General features: G+C 41.9%; 2 protein-coding genes across 2 annotated transcripts; one reads left to right on the top strand and one right to left on the bottom strand.

Moving 5' to 3' along the window:
* Positions 1-378: 378 nt before the first annotated feature.
* Positions 379-7,778, top strand: ercc2 (excision repair cross-complementation group 2). The gene is made up of 23 exons (XM_030778514.1): positions 379-464; positions 733-832; positions 918-995; positions 1,122-1,184; positions 1,349-1,462; positions 1,585-1,701; positions 1,941-2,057; positions 2,241-2,364; positions 2,462-2,558; positions 2,713-2,846; positions 3,017-3,185; positions 3,417-3,535; positions 3,642-3,711; positions 4,778-4,847; positions 5,412-5,513; positions 5,687-5,750; positions 5,849-5,970; positions 6,091-6,183; positions 6,424-6,496; positions 6,649-6,719; positions 6,859-7,002; positions 7,222-7,365; positions 7,645-7,778. Exons 1-23 carry the CDS (start codon positions 460-462, stop codon positions 7,735-7,737), a joined length of 2,283 nt encoding a protein of 760 aa, XP_030634374.1. The 5' UTR covers positions 379-459; the 3' UTR covers positions 7,738-7,778.
* A 1,614-nt stretch (positions 7,779-9,392) lies between these two features.
* Positions 9,393-14,318, bottom strand: klc3 (kinesin light chain 3). Its single transcript, XM_030778519.1, has 12 exons — positions 14,109-14,318; positions 13,386-13,616; positions 12,947-13,022; positions 12,403-12,628; positions 12,120-12,207; positions 11,775-11,876; positions 10,978-11,151; positions 10,528-10,627; positions 10,362-10,411; positions 10,135-10,265; positions 9,880-9,946; positions 9,393-9,479 (listed from the first exon to the last, which is right to left on the bottom strand). The coding sequence occupies exons 1-12, from the start codon at positions 14,316-14,318 to the stop codon at positions 9,393-9,395; spliced, it is 1,542 nt and encodes a 513-aa protein (XP_030634379.1).
* Between the last annotated feature and the right edge of the window lie 10,046 nt (positions 14,319-24,364).

The following is a 24,364-nucleotide window of genomic DNA, read 5'->3' as shown; positions in this document are numbered from 1 at the left end:
GCAGCAGAATTCAGGGTAATCAGATCAATATCTGTTAAATACGTTAGGACGTTTTGAAAGACTGCTGTTTTCTCTATCACGCAATCAACAGAAATACATATTCTTCTCTTACTCTTGGACTATACACAAATTAACGGCTTGGCTTGATTGCTCTGGTCTGGGTCCTAGCGAAACGCATATGGGCTGTACTTCCGTTGTATGCTATGACTGACACACAAATCACCCAATTATATACTGTAGACCTGTAGGCTCGTAGGGGGACAACCAATCGCTGTGCCAAGACGTGAATCACGCACTGTAAACGCGACAAACATGTTTCATGATAGAAAGTAGTAGTAGTTTTATAGGAGAGTGTATGGTTTCTCGGCAGGTTGTCCATGAAGACGTTATAAAAACTGAAAACACTTCAGAGGAGAAATTCATAGAGGCGGCGTGTCGTTACAGCATCTGTTACCAACAATGAAGTGAGTGGCGTTATATTGCTGCTGACTTGTCGTACCGGAGAGTGCTAGCTCTGCAGGCTAGCGGAAAGTCCAAATTGAGCCCTCAAAAGCAGATAGTAAAATCACTGTTCTGACAAAATCAGTATGGATTTGCAAAGGAGAAATGGAGCCCAATCAATATATCTTATTTATTATTTTCATATCGAGCCTATTGCTAGTAAGTCTGAAATACCTATATCTCACATTTTTATACAATGCATCTAATGTACACCTCTCGTTTTGGTTGTAGGTTGAACATTGAGGGCTTGTTGGTCTACTTCCCCTATGACTACATTTATCCGGAGCAATACTCGTACATGCTTGAACTCAAGAGGACTCTGGATGCCAAGGTATGACTCCTTCGCCCAGTCGTGTAAAATTTCCCCATGAACTGTTCTGTGTATGTTTTCTTGTTAACGGTCCGCTTCTCTGTAGGGTCACGGTGTACTGGAAATGCCCTCGGGGACAGGAAAAACAATATCACTTCTCTCACTGATTGTTGCCTATCAGAGGGTGAGGGCCATTTCTCTACATGCAGCAGTTATCTCTCACACACCCTTTCCTCTTGTATGTAGGATCTGACCCATCATGTTGCATCTCAAAATGCCTTATTGCTGCTCTCATTCCTGTGATTGGCAGGCCTATCCCCTTGAAGTCACCAAACTGATCTACTGCTCCAGAACTGTTCCTGAGATAGAGAAGGTAGGTACTGAAGGGTGACTTAATAAGTTATTTCTTAAAATCTCATATATATATATATGTATAGGTTTTTGATGTAGTTGGCCATTTGCACTGTTGCACTATAAATTTACAATAATGTTTCCCTTTCATCGTGTTTCACTTTGTTTTCTCTTTTTCATTATAAGGTTGTAGAGGAATTGAGGAAATTAATGGAGTACTATGCGAAGGAGGTGGGAGAAATTAAGGACTTCCTTGCGCTGGCTCTCTCTTCCCGTAAAAATCTGTGCATTCACCCTGAGGTAGGTGACTGTCGTTTCTGTGTTTGCTATGTGTGTGTGAGAGAATGTGTTACCAACAAATTAGATGTATATGCGTTGGCCATGGCTGATAGAACACGACGCTGGCTGTTACACTTCTGCAGGTCAGTTCTTTACGCTTTGGAAAAGAAGTTGACGGAAAATGCCACAGCCTCACAGCATCATACATCCGAGCCCAACGCCACAGTAACCCCAGTCAGCCTATGTGTCGCTTCTACGAGGTAAATGGAGAGAATATAGGAGAGACGCACAAAAGCGTGTTTACCATGATTATCTTGAAGGATTCTGTGGACGTACTAATGCAGTTGACACTTTGACTTTAGTCTTTATTTATTTACTGAACTTCTTTATTGCTTTTTGGAACAGTAGTCCAGTTCCCTGCCAGTTAGTCCTCTGGTATACCTGTTATCTCAGGGTTTGTGTTTCATCATTCTTTACATGTCTGTGTCTTTGATTCCAGGAGTTTGATGCTGTGGGTAGACAGGTGCCCATCCCCTCTGGCATATACAACCTGGACGATCTAAAGGATTTTGGGCGGAGAAAAGGCTGGTGTCCGTACTACCTGGCCCGCTATTCAGTAAGAATTTTATACTACGATACAATGTCTTCACACACCTGAAGTCCATTTTCTGTGCAAACCACGCATGAATAGAGTTTATGAAATGTCACACTTTTTTGTGAAATATCAAACTTCAGTTTGATCTGTGTGTTTTGTATGTCTTGTGCTCAGTATTCATTTTCCCCCTCTTCCTCTTTGCAGATCCTTCATGCTAATATAGTGGTCTACAGTTACCATTACCTCTTGGACCCAAAGATCGCAGACCTGGTCTCAAAAGAGCTTGCCAAGAAATCAGTCGTTGTTTTTGATGAGGCTCACAACATTGGTAATGAATGACTCGGACTGACATTCGGTTAGAGTTATATGGTTCTACAAAGCTCACCTGGCTTTATTGTTGACCGTGTATCCTATCTCCAAATCAGACAACGTGTGCATTGACTCCATGAGTGTCAACATCACCAGGAGGACGTTAGACCGCAGCCAAGCCAATGTGGACACCCTGCAGAACACTATTCAGAGGTGAGGGGTGCAACGCAGTGGAAACACTCAGAGAACAGAAGTGGACAGTATGCCTGACTTTAGTTTTCTTGGCTGTTTGTGGTGAAATGTACAAGGTCTCGTGGTGGATTCTGTGATCTGTATCTGTTGCCTTTGGTTTTCTTGTATTTTAAAGAATAAAGGAGACAGACGCTACTAAACTTAAGGAAGAATACAGGAGACTGGTTGAGGGGCTGCAAGAAGCCAATGTTGCCAGGGAAACAGACATCTACTTGTCCAATCCAGTGCTGCCAGATGAAATTCTTCAAGGTCTGTACCATATGTTTGTTCAGCTCTCTAAAGGACAGAACATTAAAGAGGGAAATGTATTTGCTGTCATGGGACTGGCCAAAATGGATTTTTTGAAGCATACTTTTAAAAAAAATATAAGAACTCAAAACCAATTTTCTGTTTTTCCCTTCTTGCGTATTTTCTCCCAGAGGCTGTTCCTGGCAGCATTCGGACAGCAGAGCACTTCGTAGGCTTCATGAGGAGGTTTTTGGAATACCTGAAGGCTCGCTTACGAATTCACCACGTGGTGCAGGAGAGTGCTCCTCAGTTCCTCAAAGACATCTTTGAGAAGGTGTGCATCGACAGGAAACCCCTCAGGTGAATCACGCGTTGACCGAGATTTCAAAGCTGATTGTCCTGTTTAGTGGAAACCATATTTGAAATGAAAAGGGAGACAGGCGTTAGTTTATGCAAGTACATGATAATAATCATGAATAATCTGCATGAACGTTATTGCATTATACATTGTAACCGGTCTCTAGTGCTGTGCTGGTCCTTCTGTAAGGTCATTAATGTGATTATGTAATTCATTCTTTGACCTCTCCCCAGGTTCTGTGCAGAGAGGCTGCGTTCACTCCTGCGGACACTGGAGATAGCAGACATCGCTGACTTCTCTCCCATCACTCTCATCTCTCACTTTGCGACTCTCGTCAGCACTTACAGCAAAGGTACTGTAGTAATGACCCTGTGGAGTGGTATCCCTCCCTCTCTCTCTCTGTGCAAAAATTCAACCAGTTCAGTCCAGAATGTTGAGTGTTTTCATCTCTGTTCTAGGCTTTACAATCATAATTGAGCCTTTTGAAGACAGAACTCCCACTATTGCAAACCCTGTTCTGCACTTCAGGTGAGTTATTATCTGTCTGAACCTACAGTCCCCTTATTTTGACTCTTTTGATCTTCATGTCTGCAGCTATAGTAATATATGGCTGATGAATGAAACTGGGCTGAAACATTTTTGTTGCCTGTCCCATATTGTTATAAAATGCATACATGCCTGCAGCCTAATATTTTCTTAAAATTAGAACTTTGCTAATATCGATAAAACATCAGTGACGCTCAGGTGAACTAGTCAACAGTCAACTTTTTTTCAATCAGCTTTTTTTCCCTTCCTGGGCATATGTGTTAAATGTCATTTACTGTTTAGCTGAAAGTCTCTAGGCTGTGCTTTCAACCAGAATTTCCTGTTTGATATTCACAGTCAAAATATAAATATTTATCAAAGTTTTACCAGTTATATGCCAGCCCAGGAACATTTTATGTGTCACAGCTGTAGGATCTCTTGGTAACAACCGAAAAATGTCAGTCAAAGGAGCCATTGACACAGGCTGCATAACTACCAGATTAATTCCTTTTAGATCATATTCAGAATAATAGCTCATCAAATGGTTATTCCCAAAGGCAAGACAAAGTGTTGCTGGAAGTATGATTGTTATCAGAATCTCATTAACATAAATTAAGTTTTGATGTAAATTGCCTCCATTAATGTTTGTGTGATAGATCTTGGCAGCCAGACTTAAATTATTTGTGAAGAGGATTGTGGTGTGTTGATCCCTCTGATGGGAACCTTTGGTTTAGCCCTTCCGTTTCATGTGTGTATGTCTGTAAAAAGAGGAGCCCCGGTCCCTAGATAAAACATGTGAAAGAAGTTATTGTTTCTCTTGCATTTTCTTTTGTGATTTGCCCTACGTTTCTTTTGTTTGCTTTTATTGTTTTGGGGTTTTTTTGAGGTAACAAGTGTGCAGTAGTAACGAGTAGTCCATTTCATTTTTTAAACTTAATTTTTTGTAAAGCATATCTGTAGAAAGTGTGAGTAATATGTCTCAGCCCCAGTAATCTGTGAGGTGTTAGCTGACTTGTGCATTTATTTCTGTACTGAATACGTTTCTCCTTCACCCTGTCTCTCCCTGCAGCTGCATGGACCCTTCCATTGCCATAAAACCTGTGTTTGAGCGTTTTCAGTCAGTCGTCATCACATCGGGGGTAATGAGCCTGCCTCTCTTTCTCTCTCACTCTTTCTGTCTGTTTTTGTCCTCCCTTTCCTCTGTCCGTTTGTCCCCTTCCCTCCTTTCTCCAGGTCTCAGATTAGCCATGTACAGCTCACTAATCTGGGACTATAATCCACCTGCTCACAGTACTCAGGCCATCTGTGTTGGGTACACTCTGAGGCTTTCACCATTAAAGACACAGGACACACTTACGTTGTGATGAAAGACGGTCTTTAATGGAGACCCTCTACACCGAGCACCCTTGCTGGGTCTCACTGTTAGTCAGAATTTATGAAAGATTCCCTGCCCCTCTTTATACCTGATCAGAGGAACAGCTTGGCGGTGCATGAGTGTTAATTTGTGTCACTGTCTGTCCTGTGCTGTAAAGGAGCCAGTTTTAACGCTTGATAAATGACATTTTCAAATGATGGTCTTCCGTGATATATTTACAGAGTGGTAATAACACGCAACACATGTTAACTAGGGGCTCAAAGTTTAAATGAGTTTAAATGGGTTTTACTGATGAGACCCCTCATGTGTCCTATGTTCTGCTCCCCAGACACTCTCTCCACTGGATATTTACCCCCGTATCCTAGACTTCCGCCCGGTCACTATGGCATCCTTCACTATGACCCTGGCACGCACCTGCCTATGCCCTCTGGTAGGTCTCCACAGTAGCATGGTCCACTACACACACAATGTTCACACTGGTCACATATGTGGAGGTAGAAACGTACTGAGGTGGCCAGGCAGAACTTGTGTTCAGAACATCCTAATCTTTGGTTCTTTGGTTCATTTATGCTTCCAATTTGACAAAAAAAAATATCCTCTTAGATTGTGGGAAGAGGAAATGATCAAGTGGCGATGACCTCCAAATTTGAGACAAGAGAAGATTTTGGTAAGAATGAAAGGTATTTATGTATTTTTTGTTGAGTCACTCTCTCAATACAGAGATGTTGGTACTACTGAGAGAACTTTATTTCATCCAATCCACAGCTGTGATCCGTAACTACGGCAACCTGCTTCTGGAAATGTCTGCCATTGTTCCGGACGGCATTGTCGCGTTCTTCACCAGCTATGTGTACATGGAGAACATCGTGGCCTCGTGGTATGAGCAGGTCAGTGGTAAAACACGCTGGTGGGTTTTTTTTCTGTTTTTATGAAAGCATAAATGCCTTTTATGAGTAGTGTGTTCATCAGGCCGCCACATCCTAAGATTTAAAACTCGGTTTGGGCAGGGGATCCTGGAGAACGTGCAGAGAAACAAACTTATCTTCATCGAAACACAAGATGCAGCAGAGACTAGTATGGCTCTGGAGAAGTACCAGGAGGTAAAAGACTCTCTACTCTCCCTCTCTTTAGATTCTCTCACTCACTCACTCACTCTCATTCTCTCAACCATTTCACTCGTTTGAGAGAGAAAGTATCTCTTGAGCTTCTGTCTTTCTGCTTTCTGTTGGGCACACCTAAAACCCTAATGGATTCAGAGTGAAGGCTTAAGAGCTGCTGGAGGTGTGGAGGAATGTAAGATGTTTTACTAACTTACTAGATTTTTTGTGATGGTATTCCAGGCCTGTGAGAACGGCAGGGGGGCCATATTGTTGTCAGTGGCTAGAGGAAAAGTGTCGGAGGGAATCGACTTTGGTAAGTTGGGGACTGGTTAAAACTTAAACCTTGCGTTTGACTTTAACTTTTTCCAGTCTGTATGTCTTTGTCTCATATATAAACTTGATGCAGCAGGCAACAATTGAGGGTAATCTGACTCCACTGGGCTTTGTTATATGATTTGTGTACAGTGCATCACTTTGGACGGGCTGTTATCATGTTTGGAGTCCCATACGTTTATACCCAGAGCAGAATACTCAAGGTAAAATCACACACTTCACTTTACTGTCTACATCTTTTTTTCTTCCCTGCCTGTTCGTATGTCTTTCTTCTCTTGCCTTTCTTTTCGGAAGCGCCATGGTAACCTAACCCCCTCTCTTCCCACTATCTGTTCCCATCAGGCTCGTCTGGAGTATCTCCGTGACCAGTTCCAAATCCGCGAGAACGACTTCCTGACCTTTGATGCGATGCGCCATGCGGCTCAGTGTGTGGGGAGGGCTATTCGAGGGAAGACTGACTACGGCCTTATGATCTTTGCTGACAAGGTGTGTGTGTCTGCGTGTGTGTCTGTGTGGGTGTGGGTGTGAAGGGGGGGGGGGGTAGTTTATGATTCCTGGCTGCACTTTGAATAGCATTAAAACACAAGCTGTAGCTCACTTACTGTTGAGATAGAGGTTCTCATCCCCTTCCTCCTCTCTCTCTCTCTCTCTCTCTCTCTCTCTCTCTCTCTCTCTCTCTCTCTCTCTCTGTCTCTCTCCAACCAGAGATATGCCCGGGCAGACAAGCGAGGGAAGCTGCCGCGGTGGATCCAGGAGCACCTGACGGATGGCAGCCTTAACCTGACCATCGATGAGACAGTACAGCTGGCTAAGCATTTCCTCAGGCAGATGGCCCAACCTTTCAAACGGGTGAGCCACACCCCCCCCCCCACCCCACCCCCGCTTCACCTGACAGACCCAGACCTCCGACTGGCTCAGATCTGTCTCACAGTCACTCCACTTTTAAAACAGCTCTCTTCAAGCACAGTTTTCTAGACCTAACTGGTCCCTGACTGGGTAGCATAAAGCTGTAAGACAAGTCAGCATCCCTTTTGTTAAGTCTCTTAACTACTGAATGTGTGTACTGTCTATCCCTGATACGTAATTACTGTTTAACTACTGTTAATGTGTGTCTGTGGTTTACTGCAGGAGGATCAGTTAGGCCTGTCCCTGCTGACCCTGGAGCAGCTCCAGTCAGAGGAGATGTTACAGAAGATCGCTCAGATCGCTCACCAGGCGTGATACAGGAACAGTCTTTGGCTCCTCATTAAAGACTCACTCAGGGCTGGACACCACCCCACTGTACATAACCTTCATTCTTGTTTTTGTTTTTTAGGAAAAAAAAAAAAAGATATTTTGATATGGTTTCTGCAAGCAGCACACAAGCAGAAATAAACATTTAAGTGTTTCTATGAACCCACAGTCTTGACTTCTGTATGGACAGCACTGTTGTGTGTTGTGGTGGTGTTCAGTTCATTCACTCATTCACTCACTCATTAAGAAATGAAGTCATTTGAATATAAACATGAGTTTGTTTCATCAGACGTACTATATTTTAAAATTACAGTTCTCATATAAATACAATACACAGATAAGACTTTTCAGAGATACAGACAGTGGAATAGAGGAGATACCTCTCCTGATTTAACGGCATATATCACAGAGCATTACAGATGCTTGCTCTTTAGCCGTTAGCTAGAATACAGTTTCTCACGAGTTTATTCTAAGCTGGTGATGTTTCCAGAGTTTTTACAACACTAAATGTCGAACTATCATTTTGCTACTGTATTTTTAGAGACTTAAGACAAGTTAAGCTGAAAACATACTCCCAAAACATCTGTGATCATCTATATTAAAATCTGCAAAGGTAAAAAAAAAAAGTCCCTCATTTTGCAGGCACAAGTATAATGCTTCTTTTTGCTGCCTCTTCTTTAAGAACACCTTTGACAAATCAGTGTTTTATTTTTGGTGCACTAAAAAAAAAAATTCTTTCTTTCTTTCGTTAAATAGTGCATTGTCTTTTTGGAAAATGTGAACTAGTGCAAAAGACGGACACCTCGGTGCTCCAACGTAAAAGTCAAACGTGGAATTTTAGTGCCTCATTTTAAAACTAAAAAATTGGAATGTAAGGTCACATAGTGCATGGAGTATAATCAGATCCTGCAAGGTATCTTGGTTTCACGTGTTCCACATTTGTAATATCGAATGTTCTTTTGAATAACTATAACTCCAAGGCATTGTATTGCCATATTGCTTTTGTCATATTCAAGTAATGTTTTACATTACAACTATTTTGGGAGACAAACTCTCCGTGCCTCTCTGTACACTATTTGAGGAACTTACCTTGGTAAGACCAACAAAGATTGTCGTTAGCTCTTAAGATAAAATGGTCCATGGGTCTCTTAAGATTAGTTAAGATTGTCTGCACTAAAGGCAGTTGGCTTTGTAGTGCAACAGGCTTTCTGGATTCAAAAACTGTCATTCATATGCTGTGTTACCTCCTTACATGCCTATATATATAAAGAAACTATGTAAAACTGTGTTGTAGTAAGATTGTGGTTTAAGGTCAAATGAGCAGAGTGAATGGAAAGACTTCACTTCTGCCCTGCACTGGGGAAAATGGACAGGTAAGGGGGCATCAGATAGCCAGTCATCTGTAATAGTAGGTTCTCATCTACGTAGCTTTCACCCAAATGGTCTTTAAAAGTTGAGGAAAGGAAGGAGTGATGGGACGACCAACAGACGAAGGGGCAGTGTTTCAGGGTTTACTACAGAGCAGACCCTGGGCAGTGTTTCAGGGTTTACTACAGAGCAGACCCTGGGCAGTGTTTCAGGGTTTACTACAGAGCAGACCCTGAGCAGTGAAGAGAGTGGTGTTGGGGAGGTGCAGTACTGGGTTAAGTGGCTCCGCTCAGGGAACTGCGTCGAGCCAAGCTCTGGGTACTGGAACTGAGTCGATGTGTGTCTGTCAGCCTGTTCATGCCCTGGAAAGGAGGGGAGAGAGCAAAATAATTACAAATCAAGGTAAACAGGACTCATATTTGAAAATGTTTTACGAAGGACTTTTACATGTGTTCAATAATTATTCTACATCTAATTTATTCTTTTACCAACAATGTTCTAAAACTATCATGAAAACTCAGTTTACACATGTTAGTCTTATTCCCAATGTTGACTGTATAACAAAGAACGAAGCGTGTGAAAACTATGGCATTTTTAGAAGTTCTGAAGAAGCTGACAGAACAATTTACCTAAATACACTAGAAGTAAGAAATGCAACGGGAAAAAATAGCAGTTTCATAATTTTTAACTCTGGAATGAGCCTAATTACAGAATCGTATGTTTGAATTTAAGAAGTAGCGGATGTATGGAGACTTCTCATACCTGTGCAGACTCTTGATTTTCCATTACTCCAACATTAAGCACATTCAGGGAATTGGCCCTTTTCATCCTGTGAAAGAATCAAAATAAAAAGCACAGTTAATAACATCATAAGAATTCAGATACTGAGAGCGAGAGGACATGAAGCAACAGGGCCCTCATTATAAAAGAAAGAAAGAAAGAAACAAACAAAAACGGATTACGCTCATAGAATTAGTGTCAGTAACAGAGGGAGGACATAAACGGTGTGCGTCTTACCCTGCATTGCGGGGAGCTGTTTCCGGGGCTCCCACACCTTTAAGCTTCCTCACCAGTTTCTCACTGCTCCTCCGTATGGACTCCCGCAGCTTAGTGAAGGATCCACTTCGTTTGAGACTACCCAAACCGTCCTACACACACACACACACACAGGAGAGATGGTTTTGGTAAAGTCAGTTGTTTTTCTTTCAGTAGGAGATTTAGTTAATAACTGGACATTGCCTTACCTGCCTAGAACCACCCTCATCTGAGTTAATCCAAACTGGTCTTCCATCTCCTGGGACAGAGGGAACAAAAGTGAGAAAACACAAGTATAGTGGGAAAGGGATATGTTATGGTAGCTGGCATTAATTCCCAGATGACCTTAAGGGCTACTTTAGTTTTTTTTTTTACCTTCCACTGATCCAAACTCTTTCTCATGGGCACGGGTTAGGATCTCTTTGTACAGTGCTTCAGCCTGTCTGTATTTGCCTTGCTTTAGGTAGCACGATGCCTATAGTCAAACACAAACACAAACACACACACACACACACATTTAGGAGATGTTACCGTTCTAAACTTGAAAATAACATAATTAATCTGTCAATCACACCGACATAAATCAACAAATTTTATACCACCTAGTAGTTGTAGACAGAACCAAACAAAACCCCTTGTCACTGACTTTTATCACTTTTGTTATCCACTACCCCAAAAACACAGCAAAAAGCCAATCTCACACCAAGATAAATGGACCATGTACTATTTCGAAGCATGGTGGCCTGAATGACACTTAGTATATAATCAGCAGCACAGACACAGGTAAAAAGATTAGGTGAAAAACGCCATGTTTGCTGCCCTCACTAGATTGTTCTTAGTCTTGGCTACGTTGGCATCGTCAGGGCCCAGTCGACTCTGGTAGATGTGTAGGGCTCGTTCGTAGTACTGCTCCACCTCCTGGTACTTGCCCTGGTTCTGGCAAAGCAGTGCCAGATTGTTCAACTGCTTGGCCACATCCGGATGGTCCGTACCCAGCACCTGGTCACAGCCAGACAGACAGGCAAAGTAAAGTGAGGTACCTAAGCAAGGGGGGTGGGAAGCATCTGATGCTTAACCAGACTGAATAATCCCACTTAATACAGTATCCTCTACACCAGTAACCCCAAATAAACAACCCACTTTACATGTAGCATTCCTAATAGGTTTGTCATGTAATGATCATCACACTGTGTCTCTGCACTGGTGCATGTGTTAGTGATTTAATTATCACCATCCTGTCCATACTGTACCTTCTCTCTGATCTCCAGTAATAATCATCACACTGTCTGTCTGCACTGGTGCCTGTGTTAGAGGTTGAATTATCACCATCCTGTCCATACTCTAGCTTCTGATCTCCAACAATAATTGTCACATTGTCTGTCTGCACCTGTGTATATGTTAGTGGTGTAATTATCACCATCCTGTCCATACTGTACCTTCTCTCTGATCTCCAGTAATAATCATCACACTGTCTGTCTGCACTGGTGCATGTGTTAGAGGTTGAATTATCACCATCCTGTCCATACTCTAGCTTCTGATCTCCAACAATAATTGTCACATTGTCTGTCTGCACCTGTGTATATGTTAGTGGTGTAATTATCACCATCCTGTCCATACTGTACCTTCTCTCTGATCTCCAGGGCTCTCTTACACAGGGGCTCAGCCTCCTTATATTTCCCTCTTTTCCCATAGAGCACAGCCAGGTTGTTCAGAGTGGCTGCCACCTTAATACACAAACATACACAAACACACAGAGTTATTACCAACTGGGCTGGACCAAATAATACAGACACAGTCTGGTCAGACTGCTGGTAGTTGTTTGTTTGTATTATTCCAGGCCTAAATTTGCTCGATCTGTTGTAAAACTTTCTTACGATGTGTTAACCACAAGACAATCCTTAAAACAAAGCCCATTTCAAAACATCTGCAATGTGTACTTCAAACACATGAATTCAAAAGTCCCCCACCGCTGGGTGGTCCATGCCCAGTGTCTTCTCACGAATGGCCAGTGCGTCATTCAACAGGTTTGCAGCCTCTTTATACTTGTTCTGGTCCCTGTGAGGAGAAAATAATAATAATTAAAGAAAAAAAAACTAACTGCGTAGGTGGACCTAACAACACATCAAAACAAGCTACCTATATGTTTACACAACAAGCTTCCTTCTTCTGAGCCACGTCAAACTTTTCAGTGAGTCATCGCTATGCTAGGTAGCTATGCTAAGTGGCTAAGCTAGGTTGCACGTGGCTTACCGATAGACTAATGCCAGGATATTGAGCATTGTGGCCACATCTGGGTGGCTGTGGCCAGACGACTTCTCCAGATCCTCCAGGGCCTGTTTACACAGGGGTACTGCCACCTCATAGCGGCCTTGAGATGCGTACTGGATCACCAAGTTGTGAAGCGTGCGCAGGCGGGCCGGGATCTCGTAACCTCCTTGTTGAGCAGCCGCTGCTGCACTGCTGTGGGGCTGAGATACTAGACAGAGAACAACACACACACACACACACACTGTAAAACTACCAGAGTTAAACAGAGTTCCACAGAACTGTGTTTAAGTCTGAGAAGTTAGACCTACTCAGTGGGTGTCAAATTAGGCACCTATACTATACTTGCTTTATAATATACTGCCTTCCAGTAATGACGGCAAAATCTTTAAAGTGATTGGGAATAACCACCTAACTAGTGCATATCAGAATCTTCTCTCACAGGTGGAAACTGTGTGAATGAACATATTGACATGGTGTGATGTGAGCAGTAGGTTATTGAGTGTTAGGAAACTGGAGAATGTCATACTTTGTGATTGCTCCTCTTCATCAGTTGGAAAGAGATCATCTAACGACTCCTTGTTTGAGGCACTGCCTTTGTCTTCCTGTGAGGTACAGAGCAAGACACAAAAGGGGTTACACCTGTTTAAGGAGTAATGATCTGTCTCACTACATCAGAACATATATTTTCACAAATCATTACTTTGTGAGACTGCTCTTGTCCTTGTTTCATGAACATAATAGTAATAATGATGCTTGTTGTTGTTTATGAAAATATATAATGAATAATAAACTAACTTCCAGGGGCAAGCCTTTGGAGACCTCTTTCTTCCCCTTGCAAAGGAAAATGACCTTAATACTCATGTCCAACACATCCAGAGCATGTAAGAAAAGTTACAAGGCATTTTCTGACTGGGTCGATGTGTTTGTTGTGGAGGCGTGTGTTAGATGGTTGTGCAGGGACCCACCACGGGCGTCTCCTCCTGGTCGTACTTGCGGATGCTGCTCATGAACTGCAGGTGTCGGTTTTGCTCCTCCAGGGCCACCACCTCCTGCTCTCTGTCCTGCAGCCTCTGCTGGGCACGGGCTAACTCGTCCCGTAGCCACTGGTTCTCTTGGCACAGGCGCCTGACCTGCGCCCGCAACTTCTGCTTCTCAGCCTCCAGGGAGCCCAGGTGAGCTGACAGTGCCATCATCACCTGGATGGAGAGAGATAAAGAGAGAGAAAGATATTTTCACTTTAGAAGGATTTACTTCACTTAAGAAAAGATATTTTATTTTGTTTGTCTTTTCTGACAGCAACAGCACTATACAACGTTTACACAACATTAATACAACATTTGAAAATCACCAGAGCATATTTGGCACAGCTATTTAGGTGAGAAACAGTATGGTAAGATGGGATTCTTGTATGAACTAAGGGTAAATGACTAGTCAAGAAAAATTACACAATTCTTAATGTTTTTACGCTGAAGATGACTGCATTTGCTTTTACATTTCATTTGGATCCAGTTTATCTCCAAGTAGAAAACTGAATGACAATGTACAAACATTTGGAAAAAAACAAAACAAAAAAAACAAAAAAAACATGAGATGGACAACATACCAACCTGACCGTGATAAAGATTACAGACCATCTAACTTCCCACTGAGCTCTAGAGAGACAAACTGATAAAGCTGTGTGAACTGACCTGCGCCTCGCTCAGACCCAGCTCGATCTGCTCCAGAGAGTGCAGGATAATGCTGGTCTTCTCCTGCTCCAGGCTGCCACACTCTCCGGTCGGGCGCCCCTGCAGCGTCTCTTGCAGGGTGTCCAGCAGCGTGCGGTTCTCCCCGCGCAGGGCCTCCAGCCCCGCGATAACCTGCCGCGTGCTGCACAGGATCTCCTCCCCAGACAGCATGGTGTCCAATCAGCTCTACCCTGGACAGAGAGTGGGTGCATTACTCGTTGGGGTTATGTAAAGACATGGGCCAGCAATGATAAAAGTGAAAGTAAGACAACCTACTATCTAAGCTGGATTTGGACATAAATGACCTGTTATTCTTTCTCCTGATGGTCACTTTAAAAGAAACAGGTCAGAGTAAGCTAAGACTCAGCTAAGACCAGTGGGGGGTGTCTTTAACAAAAAGATAAGGACTTGCTCTCTGAGTCTCTACAAATTCTTTATATTCATAACTACTCACTGTGTAGTCCCTCACAACAGCAGCTATAGAAAAACTCATATTTTTCAAAAGAGGAACTATTTGATTCAAGTGTATATAAAAGATGATGAATCATTGTTGTTAAACAAACGCTACAGCACATTAAGACGCAAATTAAGAACATTATATTTAAGATACACATTACTTGAGTCATTGCCTTTGCAAAAAGAAAAGATTTAGGTATAAAGATTCAAGTTATGATTTACAAGATATAAAAAGGCTCAGTAAAAGACCTTATTAAACTAGAACACAGTAAAACTCAAAGGCCTTCTTTTAAACTTTAAGCTGAAAACAGTTTGCACACATTTACAATAAACTGTACTGAATATCACAGATTTACAGACAGCCTGAAAACCTGACATGAGACTAAATGGAAGGAGCAAAATGCAGTAATTACCAAGTCATTACCAGTGTTTTTGCATTGTATGTTACAGATCAATATCAGAGATATACAGTATATCACAGATCACATCACAGAAAAAATAACAGCTAAAGGGAAGGATCTTCTTTAAGCTGTCCAAGCGCTTGTCTAAATATAATGTTTATACCTAGGTTCAGGGCTCTGAATTAAAGGTATGGGGCCTATACAACACTAGCAATTGGGCAGGTATAACAATGAAAAGGTAAGCAGTACCTGATCTGTTACAGGCTATCAGTTTACAGGTGGAGACAGGGATACACCTGCGTTAAGACACACGTGAGGAGCTGGCTGAGCACAGTAACAAGAAAGAAAAAAGAGGAGCAATCAGACAGCGTTAAGCGTCAAGCCTGACACATACAAAGTTTGTGCAAACTGACATCTCTATCAGCTGTAACTTACAATGTCATTAACCCTCTCTACTGATAAGGAAGAGGCATATTTGCTTTGAATTTTGATTGAAAAAAATGTTTTGTTGTGATATGCTAGGACAGAATTAGGGAAATTCCGGCAAAATATCATGCATTTTTTCTGTTCTATAATCTGTACAACTGTGTGTGTGTAATATTTCAGCAGTCTTTTTTATGCCCATTTATTTAGTTCTCAAATATTTTGCATCCTTTACACTAAGTAACACAAGTTATAATTAAAAAAAAATCTTTACACGACAGAAATAAACACACAAACATCAGCAGTAACTGACATTAAAAAGTCTGTCACCCAGTTTAGATCACTATACGGATGTTGCAGAGAACATTACATGGCACTGTAATGATGCAGCAGGCTGCTAACGGCCCCAAACAAACACAGGTGGTGCTTCCAACAACACTGTAAAGTGAAGAACTACGAGGTCTGTATCCAGGTTTATGTTCCTCCACGCCAAGTCAACACACGCGCTTAGTGGTCATTAGGGGGAAAAACAAAAACAAACAAACAAACAAACAAAACGCTACAAACAGAAAAAAAAGTTAGGGCTATGTCTGAAACGACGTAACCATTTAGGTCTAAAGATGAATTTCAATTGCTAAAAGACTGTGAAAGAAAGGTCATCTACATCAAGTTTCTATAGTCTAGCCTTCAATTAGACGGTTTGATTTATTACATATTAATATTCTACATCTTAAATTATTACACATACAAGGTAGAAGAGCAAAGACGAGACGGTTCGAGTCGGGCTATTACCTCATTCACAAACAAGGCTACACAGGCTTATTGAGCGTAACGACTTTGGCAGCGCAGAAATATTATATATAAGGGGAAATTTTTTTATATGACTATCAAATAGGATAAGTAACACCATAAACTGAAATGTCCAATCTAAATTAGCAAACTGGCCTCTCAACCATCAAATCGAAATTAAAACTGACTAAGGTAATATAAACAGCCGTCATTAATCGACTTAAATTGTGTAGCCTGCATTAGGATGCTGACTACATCTACGGTAAAGCGTTGACGACTCGCAAAACCCAGTTTTGCGAATCGAGCTCAGAAGTCTAAATCCGCCAAAATGCATTCGCAGAACATTCATCATTGATTGTGAAACATTCTCTACTTATTTACCTGCCGAAATATCGCTGAATGACGATGGAGGCGTCCAAACCAGAAGGCAATAACGCTTAAGGAAACTGAAGTGACTACTTAATTTGTGAAATTTTTAGTTCACAGTTTTACCCATGGCGAAATATCCTCATCTTCGACGGATGTCCAGGAGACGCAAATGTTCTTAAGACAAGTCTTTTAAATGGGTCTGATAGTTATTCACCTGTTCTCGCGGCTCAGACAGTCTGAATAGCGTTTACCTGATCTCGTCCTTCCCACCATGCATAGCGACTGTGACCGAAGCCATCCACAGGCCACCTATCTGTGATACAAATGAACTGCCAGTCCACAATAAACAATGACATCAACAAAGACTGTAAACTGTCAACATGTTATGAACGCTATTATCTACGTCTTTTCAGCTTAATTAACAAGGTGCGCTTAACCAATCCATACGCTTGTCTGAATAAACTAGCCTACTTATCTTATATTTTTAACGTGAGAAACTCTTTTGAATATTTCCAGGAAATTTTCGTCTGTGGACTGCACGCTATTCTGAATTTTACGTTAGGTACATTAGCAGGGGGTTTAGTTAGTGGCGCTCTGACGTCGGCGCCATCAACAGAAGCAGCACCGTCAAAATCTGTTATGCACTGGCAGCCATCAGAATCCTTGCCTTTTAGCTGTTAACTTAAGTAGAAAAACATTCAAGGCCGGTTATATCCCATAATATTATTAAACGTGTAACAGCGAGAAGTGGCTTTATATTGCATCAAAAGGAAACAAACGGACGGGGGGAATAAATCAGTTCGGTGATTCTTAATTTGGCACAAGGCATGTATGTATATTTTGTACGCGTGTGCTTATATGAAAGGATTCATATGTCTCACCAGGTGAAATGCTATTTAAAAGCAGGGTCAAAAGAATGAAATCGAAAGAAACCAACCAACTTTAGACTGTCTCCCTTTTACACGTGCTTGTCACAAATTTAGACTGAACAGATAACGTGGTAGTTGGGGCGGGACATGGCGGGGTGTTCCGATTGCAAAGACTCAACAAAGCGGCTTAACGCGAGGAGGGAGGGGCATGTTTGGATGTGGGGAGAATAAGACGGAGACTGTCAACCTGACCAAGGCAGTCTAACTGGCTTAACTTGACGCGATGGGACGTCAGTTAGCTGACTAAAGCCTGACTTTTGCGATAGGAAGAAGAGCAAATTAAATACTGTACTGTTACATTGTCATACTGTTTAACTGCGGCATCCGTGAAACAAATGACAATAAATATGAGACAGGAAGGAGACATAGAGGAGTAGTCTAGATAAAGCACCTTTTTTAAACAACGGGAAACTATTGGGAGCAGGACGTCATAGTATTTCAAGTACACACACACCTTCAAACACAACAGGCGAGAATAGGGTATAGCGCAGACGCGTGATCATAACAACCATGAACTAGGGTGGGAGCGTGACGGCAGGGGACCAACTGCGCCGGTGCAGTTACGGGAGCCGCGCGTGATTAATGGTTCAGCTGTCCTGGTGTATGGAGATGGAAGCTCATGCCATGTAAGGGCAGTCTGTTCGGGAGAATGGCCAGCGTTGTGCCTCGTTTTCACATCCTCAGCGGGTGTCGGTCAGCTGATCAGTGGAGGAGACCCGATCAAATTAAACAAAATCAACGTCACCCTCTTGCGTAGATCACACTTAATTCTCAAGTGTACGGTTTCACCCTTCAGAGCATTGTAAAGCGGAACACTGCATAAAAATCCAGACTTAACCATACTGTCAAGCTTGAGTTATGTTTGTTGGCATGTTAGTTACACTTGACGATAGCTGCATAATTGTTCACGTTGTCGGAATCAACTCAAGGGTCACAACCATTGGAAATGAACATGAGAAAGCACAGGATGACTAGTTTGCACACCTTAAAATTGGTAGCATGACTGTGAAATAATAAACCAAACCAAAACCAGGACCAAGCTGGGTCATCGTACTAAAATTAAATGTTTCAAATATCTTCTTTGAGCTGCAGAAAAGTTATCATCAAGGATATAGGTAGACCTTTTCCAGTGTGTTTGTTGTGCTATACAGCATCCAGTGTTGTGCAATGTTCATTGGGGAAAAAAAATCGAGTCTTACTGATAAGGCTTTGAAATTTCCTAACATGTTTCTAGAACTCTTGTCCCACTCAGCTGTTCAAGCAGTAAATGGACACCTGTGGTAAAATACCAATTACACAAACTCCTTTAGGCTAAAGCCACTCTAGCTTCACTCATTATCACCTAAATATCACTACTGAACATAAGAATGTGTTTGTTGACCTTAGTCTGCACAGAAATCTTCCATATCCCTTTACTGCCCACATATTAGAATAAGGCAGTCTTAAAAATTGCATTACAGGTCAGTTTGATTTAAATCATCTAATGTAATTAAATTAGGTGGGAGGACTTGGGGGAGAGGGGCATATTCTGCAGCCGTTTTGACGCTTCTCGAGAAGGCTGGTGTTAGAGAGTGAGTGGCGTTAAACACAAACTATGCAATCAATACATCTGTGTCAAAGCCATTCTGTTGAACACTCACCACCCTGCACATATATTGACTCCTGTGACATGGACAGCTGTTTCTGCTCGTATTGGCCAGGCCAGTGAGAAGGAATCCTGGTATAGAGTGTGTGTGTGTGTGTGTGTGTGTGTGTGTGTGTGTGTGTGTGTGTGTGAGTGAGTGAGTGAGTGTGTGCGTGCGTGTGTTGGGGGGGGGGGGTGGCATACAAAGCCCAGCTTTAGGTGATATGTCAAAGTGTTTGATATACTATAGCTGAGGTTTGATGACTTTTCCAATGACAAAGACAGGTGAGATAGAACATATCTTTAGCATGTGGACACATGACACAGTCATGTACTGCACAGATTGGTCATGTTCAAAATTACAGTCATACAGTTTAACAGCAGTGCACAGGTTGTGACAAACATACAGCTGTACGGCAAAACTGGTGTCAGAGAACTATGTTCATATGTGTATGCAGCAATGGCTAACATGAGTGCCTCACTGTGTGTATGATTCAGTTATGTTAGTCATGGTGTTTTAAAATTCCTGAGGCAAAGGGTTAAGGGACGCACAGAGGAATAGATGGACAGACTGACACATAGCTGAGTCAAGGCAATTTAATCAAGCGAGCTGGCATGGTGAAAGCGACAACCTTGCAACCCAGCACTAAACATAGCCCCTATACCAGAACCTGCTGGTCCAGCTCCTGTTTTAATGGAAGAAGACTCTCATATCAATATCTATGCTCAGTCATACATGCATGCACAGTGACACACACACATACGCATGAGTGCACATACAGGACATAATAGAGAGTCAGACTCCGTCATTACAATGTCACAATTGTTATGTTTGTTATAACAGTTTTTTCAGCATGTTATACAACATGTAAGCAAGCGTATCTTTTGTATCGTTTACATCTCCAGAAGTGTTATCTGTAGCTAAGGGAAATCTCCCCTATCATATAATGCAGAGTGTTTTAAAGATGGCTGCAAGGTTAAAACAGAAAGAAGCTCATTTAAGGATCTGATTACAGTTGCCTGGGTTCCACTAGCCTCTCAGTTGTTATTAATATGGGGCTACGGCTGACTGGTCCCATTGTCAAATGGGCTCCGAAGCTCAAGCTTAGTATGTACTGTATGTGCCCATGGCACGTATAGATGACAGTGTACATATGTACAGTGTGATCCCTGTTAAAAAAAGTTATCCAATGGTTCCTCCCTTTTTTTTTTTTAGTGTGAGGCTCATCTTCAGCAGCGTAAGACTAAATATATCCCCAATATCCTCCATTAATTTATGTATTGATGTAAAAAAGAAAACAACTTTATCATTTAATGTCATTGCTAAATAATGCCATTGCTCTCTAGAAAAAAAAGACTATACCTCCTTCATATTACTTTACTCACAACCATTCTGTTGACCAGTGCTAGGACACATTTGTTGACTGTTGTGCTTCAAAGTCAGTAGCTATTTGTGGTGACTGTGAAGTGCTAACAGGCTTTTTTTCTTACTTGGGTGGAGGAGTTTGACAAGGAGCTTCCGAGGGTCAAGACCCATGCATGGATTCCGAAGAAGGTGCCATCATGGCGGTGTGCTTATTTCCTCTCTCAAGTCTCACAGCCGTGAAAGCCTTTATTTAACAAGGCAATGGACAAGTCCACCCCATAGAAGTGCTCTGTGGCTAAGGCACTGAAGTGTGACTCCAAATTCGCAATCTTTTTTTTTTAAGGTCTTGGTGGAAAGAAAGATGATGGTAAATGTCTCCATAACAGAGGGTGTTCTAGACAGGCAATATCAATTCTGGACTATGACTTGCAAATTATGGAAAATCACTGAATCATATTTGAATGACTGGCTCTTTCTGCAGAGTTTAGGAAAGCATACTGCCTCTTAGAAACAGCCAAACAAACTATGAGAGCTCTCACTTTCTGTCAGTCTCTTGGTGCCTTACACAGCCTGGATTAGAAGTCATTATGTTTAACTGCTTTGCTGATTTAGTAGAATGAGAGAGACCTGAAGAACTGCTGAACCAAGAGACAAATGTCAGCCAAAGAAATAACTTTTTTTTTTTTTTTTTACCAGGTAGAGCCAGATGATCTTCCTCACTGAATATTGAGTATTGGAAACATAAATACTTTATAAGGCGTAACTGTATACAGTTTAGCCAAATCCTACAAAACAGGGCCCATGCATACTACAGAACATGTGGTGCAAGGCCTAACAAACCACATATAATGACACACAAAATCATACAAACTCTAAGCCCTTGAAGGTGCTACTGTCTTTCAGCCAATCACCCTCCTCAACTTCCCCTTGTTTGATTCACCCAGAGCCCCAAGAAAGCCCCACTGGATTGAGGGGGGTCCCCTGCACACACCCACCTAGCAGTCCTCTCCCATTTCCATTTGAACGGGACAGCACTTATATAACTGTCCCCTTTGCATGCCAAGCAGCAGGAGCACTTGGGATGCCATGACAGGCTAAAATTGGATCCATGGTGCTAGCCTGCATGCGTGATCCTCTTTCCAAAATTTCCACTGTCCCTCTCTTATCCTTTCTTTTCTCTCCCAGGGATCCATTCTTCTTCCACACTTCACAGAAGCCAGTGGTACCTGGTTATCCTCAGGACATTAATGCATCGCTGACTGACACACTCTCCGACTTCACGCTAACCTTGTTGTCTTTTGATTAAAGTCTGCTAGTGGTAACTATATTAGCATTGCTAAGATCATATCTTTTGCTGAAGGACATTAAATGAATTTTATGTTAGCCTTTTGTTGGAGCAGAGAAGGACAGAGAGAGAGAGAGAGAGAGAGAGAGAGAGAGAGAGAGAGAGAAGGAAAACTGTCAGAGACAAATTTGGTTAAGTCATGTTGGGCTGGTCAGGCAGAGTGCAGCTGTGTAACTGGACCCTGGGTATTGATTTAGAGTACAGAGAGTTTCGCCTACCCTCAGCCCCAACTGTGACACACAGGCACTTCCATTACCCAATATTATGTTCTCTCTTTCTCATCTCTCTCTCCCATTAAACTCAGTGCCACTTCCTCCAGCCACCACCTGTTCTCTCCTTTTTCAGTGCATTTAAACCAAATTGTCTTTAATGAAGCAGAGGTCCTGGCTGAACCAATCCAAAAGTTCAGAATGAGAGATATCAACACATTAGCCTTACGCCCCTGCACACTCATCTCATATTTTTCCTTTATTGTCATGTTGGTGTATGTGTGCTTTTACTCTGCTGCCCCATTTGCAGCACAAAACTGAAAATGCTCAAATGCGACATGAACTGCATTAGTAATTCAAAAGCAGTTTTTCTTTCCCTAGTGATCAATCCTAATTTTGGTCAATAAAGATACGCTATAAGAGTGTATCTCTATGCCGTCCTGTTTTTTTTTGTTGTGGGCATTTAAAGCCCTTTGATACTCTAAACAGTGATATTGGGCTCTAAATAAACTTGAAACTTGAGAGTTTTTGATTCCCCTCAGTTTTATATGTAACCCAGAGGTCTCTGGGTTACATAGAGATTTTTAGATAAAAAAAAGAGCATATTTGCATTCAAAGACCTTAGATTTCACATGGTGCTTAACAGTTTTTCAGGCAGGTTTCAAAATAATTCTGTATGTCCTCTAGCAATAATTATTCAAACATTTTGTAAAGACTCAAAGATTCATTTGTCAGTTTTGAACAGTGATGGGGACATTGCTGAAACGTTACTGTGATCTTCTAGTGTTTAGTTCTATAATCACTTTCAGTCATAATACTGCAAAGGAGACAAAGAAGTTTTAAAAATCACACTATGTTGACACTGTCTGTGACTATTATGTGAGGGAGTCCAAGCAAGACATTTCAAAACATAGCTAGCATGTGACCTGCGGTTTCATCTATAATGACCTATGTGGACTGTCTTCGGCTAAGAACCTCCTCTCTTCATTTAACACAAACACACTGGAAACTGTCTCAATTAAAAATACTCCATGTAATTTCACAAAGAAGTTGGGAAAGGACAAACATTGAACAGGCAAGCAGCCATTTGTGAGAATGTTATTTTGGGGTTTCTGGAAGGGAGAGACAAAAAAATAGCATTGCCCTTTGCCAAGGTGATGCACTGAGCCACGTGGGTCAGAGGTTAACACAAAGGTGAAGAGTAGAATTTTCTACCACTGCTGGGAATAGCAGTAGCTGCAAAACTGTTAACTGAAGCAGTAGCATACATACTAAAGCAACTACATACCTTTACACAGAGATTCTGCATTTAAGCTACAGAACCATATGATAATACTGAAATTAGCAATTAGCCTCACTGCAGACAACATTCAATCTTCATATTGGGATTAGATCTGGGGACAAATGCAGTTTCTCTAAGAGTATGTAAAACTTTGGATTAGCTTCCTCATTCTGAAAGCATCTTAGTAAAATGCTGCATGTTTATATCAGCATATGTGTCAGTTCACTTTCACTCTGTAAGAATTCATTTTCTGTGCTCAGAAATGAGAGGTATAACTTTCTGAGAAGGAAGGAGTGTCCATCTATTATTTTAACCTACTTCCCATGTTTATTTGAGTACCACTGGAGGATTTGTGCAAAACATCAGTATTTCTCATTTTTTGAGCACTCGAGAAGAAGAGGGGATTTGTAGGTAAAATGAACCAAGACAATCAACCATCTCATGCTGAATGGTTTCTCCTCAGTATTTCCACTGTTAAGTGATAGAGTTCCATATCTTCAGCACATGCATGTTTGAGGCATGGCTTCCTATGCCTCTACTCTGTGGAGTGACTCTTACAGCCTCTTTCCCACTGATCAGAAGTGGACAGGCCAACGTTAAGGGGCGGGCACAGCTGTCACCCAGTCTCGGGTGTTGTGATGTAGGTTCTTTCCTTTTAGAACCTAAATCGGCTATCAGGGAGGGGAGCCCTCCAGTGAGAAGCGAGCATGCACGCACTGACTGGCCAATGGGCGCAAAGTGTCTGGGTATATATACTGAGGTCTAACATGTTACAAAGTTGGGCAACCCCTACATTGGCTTTGGTGAACAGGATCTGATCCCAAGGACTGTTACCTCTTTCCTCTCTCTCGTGCAGGTAAAACTCACTTCTGGCTCTACAGATGGAAGAGGGTGGGAAATGGGTGATGTTTTGTGTTGAAAATGTGCAAAAAGGAGGATTTCATCATCATTTTCAAATGTACTTCAATGAGAATGCCCAGCCATTTCCCTACCCCCACCAGATAGATTCATCAAATCTCATCCA

The sequence above is a fragment of the Chanos chanos genome, chromosome 6 (assembly GCF_902362185.1).
Source record: "Chanos chanos chromosome 6, fChaCha1.1, whole genome shotgun sequence".
Taxonomy (NCBI): Eukaryota; Metazoa; Chordata; class Actinopteri; order Gonorynchiformes; family Chanidae; genus Chanos; species Chanos chanos.
This window is presented reverse-complemented; position numbering and strand designations above follow the sequence as displayed.

What these genes read in the sequence shown, in the direction of transcription:
- ercc2 (XM_030778514.1), top strand. An exon ending in CTATGTGTCGCTTCTACGAG is followed by an intron (nt 1,702 to 1,940) that starts GTAAATGGAGAG and finishes CTTTGATTCCAG; the next exon opens with GAGTTTGATGCTGTGGGTAG. An exon ending in CGTCAGCACTTACAGCAAAG is followed by an intron (nt 3,536 to 3,641) that starts GTACTGTAGTAA and finishes TCTCTGTTCTAG; the next exon opens with GCTTTACAATCATAATTGAG.
- klc3 (XM_030778519.1), bottom strand. Translation starts at nt 14,318, where the DNA reads ATGCTGTCTGGGGAGGAGATCCTGTGCAGCACGCGGCAGGTTATCGCG. An exon ending in AGAGTTTGGATCAGTGGAAG is followed by an intron (nt 10,412 to 10,527) that starts GTAAAAAAAAAA and finishes CCTCTGTCCCAG; the next exon opens with GAGATGGAAGACCAGTTTGG. An exon ending in AAAATCAAGAGTCTGCACAG is followed by an intron (nt 9,480 to 9,879) that starts GTATGAGAAGTC and finishes CCTCCTTTCCAG; the next exon opens with GGCATGAACAGGCTGACAGA.